This window comes from Colias eurytheme, chromosome 1 (genome assembly GCF_061535395.1).
Source record: "Colias eurytheme isolate Ceu_HAF_F1 chromosome 1, ilColEury1 Martin Lab GWU primary, whole genome shotgun sequence".
Taxonomy (NCBI): Eukaryota; Metazoa; Arthropoda; class Insecta; order Lepidoptera; family Pieridae; genus Colias; species Colias eurytheme.
In genome coordinates this window covers 13,273,343-13,287,319 of record NC_142980.1, presented here as the reverse complement: position 1 = coordinate 13,287,319, position 13,977 = coordinate 13,273,343, and the positions used below count along the sequence as shown (strand labels likewise).

At 31.7% G+C, this 13,977-nt stretch overlaps 1 protein-coding gene across 2 annotated transcripts in view; it reads left to right on the top strand.

Annotated features, from left to right (window-relative positions):
- The first annotated feature begins 474 nt into the window (after positions 1-474).
- Positions 475-13,977, top strand: part of LOC149911331 (adenylate cyclase type 6) — a 138,050-nt gene continuing 124,547 nt past the window's right edge. For both annotated transcript variants that reach the window (XM_090105416.1, XM_090105407.1), the window contains exon 1: positions 475-706. In XM_090105416.1, the coding sequence (XP_089961542.1) occupies positions 605-706 (102 nt within the window). In that variant the 5' untranslated portion in view covers positions 475-604. The remainder of the gene's footprint in view (positions 707-13,977) is intronic.

Genomic DNA, 13,977 nt, shown 5'->3' with positions numbered 1-13,977 from the left:
CCGTTGGACGGGGCTAAGTTTAGGAAAATGACGTCACACGCGCTTTCCTCGGCCGACCCCCCAATTATTTTATGTTTCCTAGGTACATCGAAAGCAAACATTAAAATTGTAGTTAAATTCTTAGCACTGCAATTATCAATTACTAGATTTCCGCCCGCGGCTTCGCCCGCGTTTGCAAAGGAAAACCCGCATAGTTCCCGTTCCCGTGGGATTTCCGGGATAAAAACTATCCTATGTGTTAATCCAAGTTACCCTTTATATGTGTGCTAAATTTCATTGTAATCGGTTCAGTAGTTTTTACGTGAAAGAGTAACAAACATCCATACATCCATACATCCTTACAAACTTTCGCCTTTATAATATATATTAGATTCTCTTGCATTCACAAATTCAAATAACCAATGAACTAACATTATTTTTTTTGTTTCAGATATCCCCCTGCGCACCTCCCTTCATCTATACGTAGTTCTAGTGTTTAATTTAGACATTACATAAACTTGAAACTTTCCTCTTCTTGGTGTTGTACAGTAAATAAGATGTAGTTGACTAAGTGTTAGTGGTATAAGTGTGGTTCGCGATAGAGACGCATTATGAACTAGTGACAATGTCGTTGCCTATGAAGCGATCGTACAGCTCGGAGGGGCACGCGTCCAAGCGTGACTGGAAGATGAGGCTCAGCCTGCGCAGTCGCAGTGGTCATAGCATGGTGAGTATTGTTACTTGTCTTATTTATGTCTAATTTTTTTTTATTTTGCGCGAGTTTTATATGTTTAAAAATAAACAGTGAATTTTAAATTTAATTATTTTTATCTATCTGTTTTTAAGCACGGCGTAGAGCTCCTCATAAAGATCTCACTTCTCACATCACGTTTTTTGGACATATTACAGGACAAACCTACAGTCTTGATTTATTTTTTGAATACAGCCGACAGCTAAAGTTCCTCCCTAATTTTCATAATATTGATATAAATAAATTGAACATAACTTTTTCAAAACAAATTTCAACTAGATAAAACACATCTAGGAACACAGATATAAAAATGACATTTTAGAAGTCTGACACCAAATAACCACATCATATGATAATATCTTAATATATATAAATCTCGTGTCACAATGTTTGTCCTCAATGGACTCCTAAACCACTTAACCGATTATAATAAAATTCACACACCATGTGGAGTTCGTTCCAACTTGAGAGATAGGATAGTTTAAAAATGTAGGTACCACGGGCGAAGCCGGGGCGGACCGCTAATTTATTATATAGACCTTAGACCTTAGCTACCTTAGACTTATTATAGAATACGATTTAGAGAAAATTCCACGCAATCTGTCGGATTAGTTCGGAGGTTGTAGGTCATTATGAATAATTTAAATTATCCCTGAAAGGTGACGTTCTTCCTGACAGAAACATAAATAGATGTGTCCCTTTTAATTATTATTAGGTAACACAATTGTTTGTTACATTAATTTCTGAAATTTCTGAGATAAATTGAGATTATTATCTATATAATAAAAAACTGCGGAGAAATGTTACAAGTTGATATATTTTAAACAATAATTAAATTAAGTACCTATAATAATGTTATCAAAACCTCATCTAGAACTCAAGAGAGTTCATAAAATAATTATATTTATGAATTAATTTTTAATGTACATAAACACTTATGTTGTACGTAGATAATTTTTGTAACTCAATTCAGCCGTACAGAGAATTTCTTATGTTAAATATCATCAATTGAAAATTTAGCTAGAGTTAATTTGGAATGTAATATCGAAAACCTTAGCATTAATTTGCCTACACATTAAATATTCTCATAAGTTCAGTACATTATAAATCTACTTGAATAATTAATATCTCATTTTTTTTGTTTCAGTATATTTTTCGTGAAATGTCTGTTATTATAATTACTTTGACTACTGGTTCCTAGAAGTATGAAATAATTTACTTAAATAACAAAGAAAATGATAACGTAATGTCTTCTTTTGTGCTAAGAAACATGGCGAATTTGGGGGCTAATTGATGTTTTTACGAAATAGTATTTTTAGAATTACTTTATAAAAACAGTAATTATTTTAAAAACCTTTTATCGCTTAAAATATACTCCATCAATATAACAAAAAAAAAACATATTATACATTATTTTATCTACATTACGGAATTTACTAACCTTTGAAAAACGTTGCATACCGACCAACCTTGAATGCACTGTTTTTTAAAATATTTCATTAGAACAGTACCTAACTATTATTCATGTAATGTAGATTATTGGATACAGTTGTTATAAACTCATGCTATTATGCATATTATTGATCAAATACATCAATATTTTTGATAACATTAAAAAAAAAGAAAATACGTTAGACAGAAAAAAGACATTAAAAAATATCACACCGGCCACAAATCCTACAACGCCCAGAAACTGTAATAACTTTGTCGCAAACATTTTCAGACACGCTAAACATGAAATTGTCCTTGAATTTTACCGAAAATCCTTCAAAGAGTTTCTTCACTTAGCCTCCAAACCTTTGTTTTATATTAATATATCACAAAGCTTTGTTATACCTAGGTACCTTAAAATCAAAGTTTTTCTTGATATTTTCGTGTAACGTATCTATAATAACTTTTGAAGAAAGTTCAATAATTGTATTTCGTTATTCTGAAAGAAATACTCTTGATATCGACACCACATAAAGTTGTTAGTCTTGTTTGTAATTTCTCTTCGCACGAAAAGGTTAAGGTAACGTGCGTCACTGTATATTACATCTTTTTATTGGTCTCTTATGGGGTAATAGAAAAGCCTTTTTTTATAATTAATTAGATAATAATTGTAATATCGGAGCGGTAGGATAATTTAAATATTTTGTTGAGTTTTCCCTTAACTATAATAAACATGCCCTAAAATCTTCTACGTAATATTTTACGGATGAATTTGTTGGCGATGTTCGTAGGTACATGCATACTAATTCAGATAGTTTATTCCAAAGTTTAACAATATAAAAGGCTAAAGAACGTCTGTAATATGGAATTCAGTTTGTATTTATACAAATAATAAACCATTTTTCTTAAGCGCCTAGTCACATTCGAGATTGTCGAATCAGAAACTAAATAAAGCAATGACTGACCGTTTATCCCTTATCTACAATTCATCCATTACGATAAATAACCCTTGTCCGCTTAGTTCAGTACTGTGTTAGTGTACTGAATTATTTATACTGTGACCCTCAATTGGTTTCCGGAACACGAAATGTTTGACGTGAAGTCCTTTCAGGTAGCTTTTTGTAACGTAATTACCGTTTACTGTACATGATCTTATATTAACTTTATTATGCTTATAAAATGTATTTACAAAGGTTTAGATATTACATGTATTTTTTCGAGTGGGTGCTCGCTGAGGCTCGAAATCTCTTATTAAAGATATAGTCTACATTAGAAATTGAGCTTACTACTGCAGCATAACTTTTTGATTCGGTACATTGATTCCAGAAATTTTCCTATTTGGAAGTTCAAATGCAATATTTCTCGAGAGTACTAAATAATAAATCAGACGACTATAAAATATAGTATTATTATATTATGGTCGTTTTTCGTTAGTAAAATGAGCACAAGGAAAGCTGAAAGAAGCTTCTAATTTTACATTCTAATTAATTTGCTTCTATTTTTAACTAGATTTTAATTTGAACTTGAACACAATGAACTTTAATTAAAACGTAAGTAATATTCTAAAACTATAAAACTTGGGATAAATTAAGATTTCGTCAAGAGTTTAATAATTTACCAAGCAGTGCACTTCATTACGATTTAAAGCGATTATACCCGATTATTTAAACTGACGTTTAAAACTGTTAACACGTTCGCTGCGAAACAGGGCTTGAAACACCCTGTCCGTGTCTCGTCGTTATAGCGGTAGGAAAAAACTTGAACTTCTCTGTCGTGCGGGAGGCATAACTTCCATCTGGTTCAGTGTAGGAAAGTGATATCTATATATCTGAGATGTGCTATTGATTCCTAGTTCAACGGTATACCGATCTTAATACCGGGTTTCTTAGACCTCGTGCCGCACTGAACTAATAAAAATTCTAACACAGTGCGGAACGAGGTTGCGAAAACCTCGTACCCCGCGAACCTCGTACCGCACCCTAAGCTAGCTTCACGCGGTTAGTGTTGTGCAACACATTCGAGACTGAGCACGCGACGAATTACGACTTCTGCCGATTATGTCGAAACGTTGCCGAAAAAAGTTAATCAAGGAGGAAGATGAAGAAAAACCGGGTGGTGAAACTCTAAAATCTGAAATCTGAAAAAATATTATTGCTTGGCCTGTTTTAATGAAAAACATCCATAAGTTTGATAAATAAATACAATTAAATAAAGTCGATATTTCTTTTCCCATCACTAAATTATATGAAAAACTGCTATCGTTCAGTGCGGTATGGGGTACATCAGACCCCACATTTTATTTTACCCATAGAATCTAAACTAACTAATCTAACCACGGGCGACGGTAGATTTAGGTTAATGAACTCATTGTTAATAATAATCACGACAAAAGCCGCACACTTTGTCTTATTTGGCGCCAAAAAAAGGATTTTGATCTCCTACGGGCGGTGGGGTTTAATATGCCTCGTGCCGCCACAATGTCTGGTATAGGACAAGGTTTAAAACGACCCGTAACGCAGTAATGGAAAGTACAGATATATCTGTGCCGCAGTCAACGTGTTAAGCGTACTTCGACTCTAATCGATAGAGTTTAAACTATTAAGCTATAAACGATTTGATGTAATAAGTATAAAATACCTAGAAGCTTAAGCCTGGTCTATTTGAAATGGTTTTCAGGAAAGTTATTTTATTGCCATATTTAAATTAATATAGGTACCTACTAATGTTTAATTTTTAAAATTAGTGTTACGTTTTTTATTCAATATATTTAATATTCTACTTTATTTTTCGATATTTAAAATAAATAAAGACTTTTAACAACCATTAAAAAAACTTTTATGTATTACACAAAGTATAACCAAAATATTAACCACAGTAATCTTCTTATATATAAAAATGAATCGCAAAATGTGTTGGTAAGCGCATAACTCGAGAACGGCTGAACCGATTTCGATAATTCTTTTTTTATTATATTCCTTGAAGTACGAGGATGGTTTTTATGTAGAGAAAACGTAAACATGTACCACGGGCGAAGCCGGGGCGGACCGCTAGTAATATTTAAAAACGAACAGATAAAATACGAGAACAAAAAAGGTAAATATAATTCAGTAAACAACGGTAGTTTTATTTAGCTGTATCAACACATTACTAGATTGGGTTGCCACTTACTCACATGTATTCTTTGCTTTACCTTTTATCTCCATTTTTCCTAACTTTTCGCCGAATGTTATCTATTTATTAAATAAACAAATCTTGTATGGAAACTAAGCTTTAATCTAACCTGTGCTTTAATGTTATTTTAATCTTAATATATATAAATCTCGTGTCACAATGTTTGTCCTCAATGGACTCCTAAACCACTTAACCGATTATAATAAAATTCGCACACCATGTGCAGTTCGATCCAACTTGAGAAATAGGATAGTTTAAACTCTTAGGAAGACAGTTATTTCGGTAGCTAACCTAACTGTATGTACCTACGTGCATGCACAATAATTACAATAAAAATACCATCAAAATAAAGTCAAATATTTTGGAACATTCTTTAACCGTGATAATATTTCGATTTCCCGTGAATCAATGTTCCCATAAAGTAGTTTTGTATTCTCAACACAGTTGAAAATAGCTTCCGCTACGCACAATTGTAACTATTCCATTTATATGCCTATTTTGTGAAGACACACAATTTCAAATATCATAAATAATAGACATTGGACATAAATAATATTTTCGTGAATTTTCTTACCTTTCCTCTTTTTGTTATTATAGATTTTTAGAGGATTTTTATAAGCTTTTGTTCCTGTGGTTATAGTATTTGTCTAAAAACCTAAAGGGATAATAAACTGAAATCCTAGTCACATTTAGCTGAATTTCACAGTTAAGACGAAAACCAATGAAAGCATACTAACTTTGTGAAGTCTGTGTACACATGGATATATATTTTAGGTGGTGGATGTAAATTTATCATATTCATTATTCAACCTATAATGGTTACTTTTGATAAATCAGCAACCATATGCCTATCCAATCTTTCACAGTAATGTATCATATTTTCAACTACATACATCATTATTTGTCTGAACAGGTAAAGCGCGTCACACACGGTGAAGGTACACCCGAAACACTGACACAAAATTTCGGGTCATTTGTAACAGGATGGCGGTTCTACAAGGGTCTTAGTACGCAATGACAAAAAGAAAAATGATGGTCAGAACGCTGATACCGGATACCTTAAGATACTGTAATATTTTATATCAGAGAATCTTAACATAAAATATTATAGTATCTTCACCGTGTGTGACGCGCTTATTTAATTTGTTCGGAAACCACGGTAGTTATACTCTGCTCCGATCAGTCAATCCGTATTGGAAATTCAAATTATATTAGCCATTCTGATTGATTGTACCTGGAAATCATTGTTTAACGGTGCATTTACATCAAGTGAACATAGAGCTAGAGCAAGAGCATTCTTTCGTGATCTTTTAGTGTTAACGAATCGTATTCGTTGTTGTATTAGGTCATAGAATCTTTTCGAATGCACTAAGAACAACGACAGAATGATCTACGCCTGCTAAAAGAATTTGACATAATGAGCATTCGCTCGTTTGATGTAAATACACCGTAATGTATGTCATGCGTATCTTGATGAATGCACTTTATTATGTTTGCAAAAGACTCTTTATTGCTTGCAAACTGATTTACATATATTTGATACAGGAGTTTACTGTCGCGTATATTGCAAAGAACTTATTTTTTTGGTAATGAATAGCTTTATGTTCGAAAGTGTAGTCTAAATACAAAATAAAAATAAATAAATCTTCTAGCAGAAAGTTTATACCTCGAATAAAGGTTTTGTACATACATCGAATCAAATACTGAATAAGTAAATAAAATAATTGTGACGAGGGTAAAACATAAAGCGAATCGTAAGGTACTTTTTCAAACATTCCCATAATAATATTATTATAACCTAAATAAACAGAATTAGTTTTACTTACGAAGGGTTGGATATATTCTATGTGACACTTATAAGAATCACAGGACTTATCAAATGAATCAGACACCTGAGTCAGTATAATTATATAATATTATGCAGGTTATAAAAATATAACCGCTTTCCCTGGTTCACCCGCGTTGACCTGGATTTAAAATATAAAATGTGTGAAATCCCATGTTCCCAGATGCATTATACATCCGTTTCACTGATCGATTTTCTTCTGGGACAAGTAGGTGATCAGCCTTCTGTGTCCTGCCAGACCGAGACATTTTTTTTCTTCATCTCCACCTGGACTCGAACCCAGGACCCCTCGGTTCTACGCTCACGCGTCAACCAAGCTGTACCAAGGAGGCGGAAATAAAATTTAACTTATGTTAAAGAAGTAGCTTTCTTATGTTAAAAGTAGCTTTAAAATCTATCGAATAGGTTTCAGACAAAATCTTTTCTCTACATAAAGTAACTTTAATTTATCAATGGACGATCGAATTTATGCTAAACAAAATCTAATACCATTACAGCTGCTACATTCAGTATTGCCACATTATCGGCACTGTTTCCGTAATTAATGAAACTATTTTAGTCTCGTAAATACACATCAATCACCAAGCATTTACAACTGAATTTGCACGCACGGCCATACTGAATTTTATGAGCCGATCACCTATTTATTATGCGGACAAAGCTCTCTGTGTTATTTTACATCTTATTCCCATTGAATGAGGTATAAAATGGCCTGGCTTGAGGTTGCAGGTGAAAAAGTTGTAATAGAATAAATTATTTATGTCTTATTGCATTGTAATAAGGAACGTTATTGTCCACACACAGGTGTGTCCTGTTATGCCTTAAGGGCTTGGTCTAGTAGTGCAAACAAATGCATCCTGTCATCCTATATGTAAATAATACAAATGTACTAAGGGAAAGTTGCTCCACTTAATTTTTAAAAATTAAATCATTCGTATGCATAATTTAATATTCGTAATAAGTACCAAAAATGACAATTTGAAACAATTTTCGTGAAAATTACACCGGGTGATTTTTTTTTATCTTCAACTTCATGTTTATATAACTGATCAACTTTTACAAAGAAATTTGGACGAAATATAAAAAAATAAGCTTTCCATACAAAATGCATAACTCTATACATTTTTTTCGACCTAAGTTTCTTAGTGAAAGTTGTTCAGTTTAACTAATAAAACGGATAAACAAATTTTGTATATAATAAAAAATGTAATGTTTGTGTTAAAAAATTATCAAATAGAAAAATACGCAAATGAAAACAAAAGATAATTATTTCTGACTAGCTTCCGCCCGCGACTCCGTCCGCGCGGATGTCAGTCTTCGCGTCTTCTATAGATTTATTATATTATGTGTAATATATAGATTTATATTGATAAACCTAATAAATCTTTTGCTAGCATTCTGATGCTTTATAGGTTGCACTGGATTTATCTCTTTTTTTTCAATCGCTTGAATGATATAGGATGGGTCCTTGATGGGCATCGAATGCTGAAGTCTCGAATCAATCAATTCTGACAGTAGGCAATTTATGTAAAATCTTGATAATGGTCCATCATTTTATTTTGCCTAAACGTTACATACTTTTTTATATATTCTATTTTTAACGAATTATTCACTCCAGTCAAAACAGCAAATAAGCAGACTTCTGCTTCTGCAACGTTTAGTTGTCCCTGAATTTAGAAAAAATAGTCATGATTCTTATCTATGACAAAAGTGTTATTTTTTGCATTGTATTTCAAATATTAATTTTTTTTTAACCGCATCTTCCGCATTCATGTCTTTTGCCGGAATTAGACATTTAACTTCTACTAGTCCCATTTTCCCTTTTTGATATGGGAGTGTATAAAGTAAATTTTTTAGATATTTCTCGTTATACTTTTAAAAAGTTATTATTGTCATTTTGCTCATTAGGTAAAGTAATTTCGATATCAGTTTTAAGTTTTTTGATACCTGCAATAATAACGTCATAATCGCCTGCACATACTTATCGATTACACCCTGTATACAATCCACCATCCACATTCATAATGTTTTCCTGTCCTCCTCTCCTTTACGCTGTTCACCGATACATTTGAAATGAGTAAATCTGCTACCACTGAAGGATGTTTCATTGTGATCAGCAAATTTTCACCACTGTTGTCGATTATTTGTTTTTCATTTTTAATCAGCAATTGGGAATCATCAGTTTTGTTTTTTGCAGATTGGTGATGTACCCTAACAATACGTCGAAAAGGGAAAGTATCAACGAATTATCGTTTTCGTCCTCTTTTTTTATTCTTCGCGTCTCTGTTACTTCTGTTTGTTTAGTTCTCAACACCCACTGAATTTTCTATGTTATTGTGATCTTCCATTACATCTGAGTTTTGATGATGTGATGATAATCCATTCGTTTTAATATTGGTACTTAGAGTTGGTAGACTAAACTAGAAATGGCGGACTAAATTTGTCAGCGCGTCTGTAAGATCAGAATATAAAACCAACACCCTGTATTTAAGTTACAAAATTAATAATCAAACAACATGCCGCTACGTTGAAAATGACTAGAAGAAAAAATTAAAACACCTCGGATCAATTTTGGAGTAAACAAATCATTTTCCCCGTATGGGGATTTCCCCGGATGAACTTGGGAAGTTCAAGTTCTCAATACAAGTTTATATTATATTTCGTATTTCTCAAACGAAAAATAAACATTTTTGGAACTTCAAAAAAATTATATTATAAGAAAATTTATGAGCTTACTTTAGTTTTAAAGAAATATACACCCCGTAAAATAAAGAAATTGTTGCCAATCACCTTTGCAATCTATTTGGTTTCATTAACTTTATGTTCGAATATAATTTTTTTTCTAGTAGTTACACGCGTATTTTTTTCGTTTATTTTCCATATCGAAATCAAATGTTTAAAAATACGAATATTTGCACAAAACTCAGATAAAAATAATCAATTAACAAAAATATTAAATTTAATGAAGTAGAGCAACTTTCACTTCGGTATGAAGGAAAATCGAGCGTAGAGCACACGTCAGAACGCTCCGGCCCAAGGAGCGCGACTAAAGAAATTCGCTAGGATTTTTCCTAATTATTTTAAATATTTTTTTAATATTTAAAGAATTATCAAAATTCAAAAAAAAAATTTTTAAAGGATTAATACTCATTGGTCTTCAACCAACTCGAATAAATTAATGGAAAAAATAACTTTTAGCAGTATTTATCAATAGATTTTGTAAGGCAAAAAATGGGAAATTTAATGAATTTATAACGTTCTAATTAAGAAAATCATAAGTTTTTCGGCAATTGTATTCAGCAGTTTTTAATAACGACTATATAAGGATAATAATGCGCTGATCAGATTGTGTAAATTGTAATCGGTTGCAACGTAGTGAGTGCACAAACTTAGCTCGAAATGTCTTTGGGGGAAAGAGACTTATCTTGAAGGCCTGATTAAGGTAACATAAAGTAACTTTATAAATGTGAAAAAATTCACGCGCATTGCGTATATAACACTAATTGATAAACAAGAAAAAAAAATTCAGTTTATCATTTCATTAGCCGGGAAAAAATTGTCAAATAACTTGTTGAAAACGCAATTTTGCTAGACTGCAGCCTTAAGTTATGACACATTTATTCAACTATTTACCGAGTTTTTGTGTAGGTACTTTGCATCTTACTATACGTGAAAATATGTAAATGCTTAAAACTTAAAACTTAGAAAAAAGTGCAACGTAACTTAATCGTCTGCTGTTTTCTCTACACTAATGTGTAATACACTAATAAGTAATCATAATATTACGTTTTACATAAGACCTACGCGACCGTCTGTATGTCTTTTTTTATATCAGAGCAAGCAAAGGGGCAGGTGTGCCACCTGATGTTAAGTGGTCACCACCGTCAGTAGACACTTGTAACACTAGAAGTGTTGCAGGTGCTTTGCCGGCCTTTTATGGACAAATAAGCTCTTTTCTTGAAGGCCCTAATGTCGTAGTTGTTCGGGAACACCGCAGGACTGTCTGCCGGGGATTTTCACTGCTTTAGCTAAAGCACAAGACCGATTGTGATGAAATTTTGAAAAAAAAATAGTTAAAGACTAAATTCGAACATAGGCTACTTATTTTCTCAAAAATTAACTCCACATTCCATTGATGTTTTTGTCCGTATTTCTGTTTTCGTTCTAAAAATTTACAACATAACCAGATCTTTAAAATCTATATGACCTTTAAAAATCTCGATTTTAAAGGTCATAAATAAAATTTTAAATGGTAATAATGTTATCAATAAAACATTATCCAAGCCTACCAGTAAAAATAGCCATACTATACATAAACACGTATTGTTATTCCAAATATTATTTACAAGCAATGTTTGATTCTCTATTTAAATAAAAGTTACCGGTTACTTCTCATAACTATTATTATTTTTATCATAGTTTTTATTGACCTTTTTCTTTGTAGTCACTCGGAATAAGGGCAGTTATTTGCTTGCGAAAGAACATTAACATCCATTAAGTGTTTCAGTCATTACTTATAAAAATCATATAATATACTATTTGTAAGTAGGTAAGTAAAAGTAACTAAATTAGCAACATCTACAGTTATACTAAACTCAGTATAACGTAGAACTAAATTATTCGTTTTATAGAAAAATTATCGAAAAATGGTAAAAAGAAGTAAAATTGTAACACACCAATAAAAAAACTCATTAAATACAATAACGTCAATACAAACACCAGTCGCGTGCGAATTTCACTTTGAAATACAAGAGACGGCTATTTATCGATAGTCGATACGTTGATATTCCATACATATCAATTGTGTTTTTAACCCAAACAAAACACATGTATACGAAATGAGTGTTTTCCTTCCCACGAAATATCTAAAACAAGCGTGTATGTAAGTCAGGGTTGGCAATTCTAGTAATTTAATTTAGTATTATGTTTGATAGGTACCTACCTAAGGTCGAATTTCCTTTGCATAGATTAGAATAGATTTTCTGTTGTAATCTTTATAAACCTTGATCTTTAGGCTATAGTATCATCTGCCAGCCACGGAAAACTCTTGTTAAACTTATTTTAACTACTTGAAGATATAATATTATATCGGGATCATAGACAAAAAAAAACTACATTTGATAATTATTAATTACATAAGCAAGAAAACTACATCAAGTTTGTAATAGTTTTAATTAAATTCTTGCTAATTACATTTGAAAATCTTAACTTTATCTAAATATGAAAACATTATTAACAACATTTTACAAGTTGGATAGCCCTATCATAAACGTGTGCAAAAGATGTCCTCTTTCGAACGAGTCAATAAAAACTTACGGTTTACCATAATATTTATGGGCACAGAAAACGTATAGAGTTGAATTTTAATATTGCTATTTAAATCCAAGAATAACAGGCCAAGGTTATCGATTTATTATCAAAACAAAGAAAGAATAGAATTTACTGACTGACCGGTAACAATTATACTATAATATGTATGTTTATCAGCCATTTGGTTTCCATAACACAAGTGAAAAGCTTAGTATGGGATCAGATCGTGCCGTGTGTAAAAAACGTCCTAAAATATTTATTATTTATTTAATTTTTATACCTGTTTTATGTTTTTCAAATAAACTGACCCATACATGATCTCTAGATGATGAAAATGTTGAAGGATTTAGGCCAAGAGCGATAGGTAAAGGCTTAGGAGTATTGAATTCGTGTAGTCAAAAGGAATATATTCTAAAGTCTAGTCCGCTTACAATAGATACAATGGTCGGCAAACGGCTTTACGGCGCCCGCCGGAAACGTTTTATAGTCATAAAATATATAGTTATATAACCTATGTTTTGTTCTAAAGCCCTCTACATCAGATGGGCTATCTCTTGTTGTGAAGAATTTTACATTTAATTTGAAGGTAAAGGAAAATTACAAGCAGTGAAAATATTTATAAGTAGTGAAAAAATATTGTCTAATGTTGTACGACTTTTATTATACTTGCTTACTGAGTTCAAAAGAAAAACCACAATGTTTAAAGTCGTCTTATAAAGACTTATAAAGTATGTAACAATCATAATGTCGAAAATATTGACTGAAAGCTTAAGGTAACAATAACTTAAAATACAAAATACCTATGTATTGTAAATTATTGTTGTTTACAAAAACATTCTAACTCTCACCAACAAGTAGCGTATCAATACTAAACTTAAGAAACTCAATATTGAATAGAATTAAATGTTCCCAATACAGTTGAGACATCTCTTTATCAGCGACAAAAAGGTCGTGAAATGTGATACTTTATAACCTAAGGAACTCGTCTTCTGAGTTAATTGCGCAGAACATTCAAAGAGTAAAATTCCTAAGGCCCTGATTATGTTACATTTAAAACTGTCGAGCCAGAATGCATTAATTCAGTTCTCAGAACGAAAAGGTATCACAAAGCTTTATTATGTAACGGCAAACGTTCCTAGTTTCCTTTTACAAGATCGTTAATGAAAGAAAGAAAGAAAGAAAGAAAAGAAAGAACGAAATTAATTAACTTTCTTTTACTCTTATTTCAATAATCTTTTTTATAATAACTGCTTTTTAATTTTCACCTTTTACTTAGAAACTTTTTAGGTTTTGTACTTTTTCAATATTGTACATTATTTTCAATTTAAAGGGAATTCTTTAATTATGAATGAAACTTATGAAAAAAAAATGTGACCATTGCGTAGCAACGTTTTTTATTCGTCCCTTAGCACAATTTACATCTTATAAGTGAAGCATATATTTTTCTGGTTGAAGTAAACGAAAATCCTTATTAATTCTGGTTAGGTTT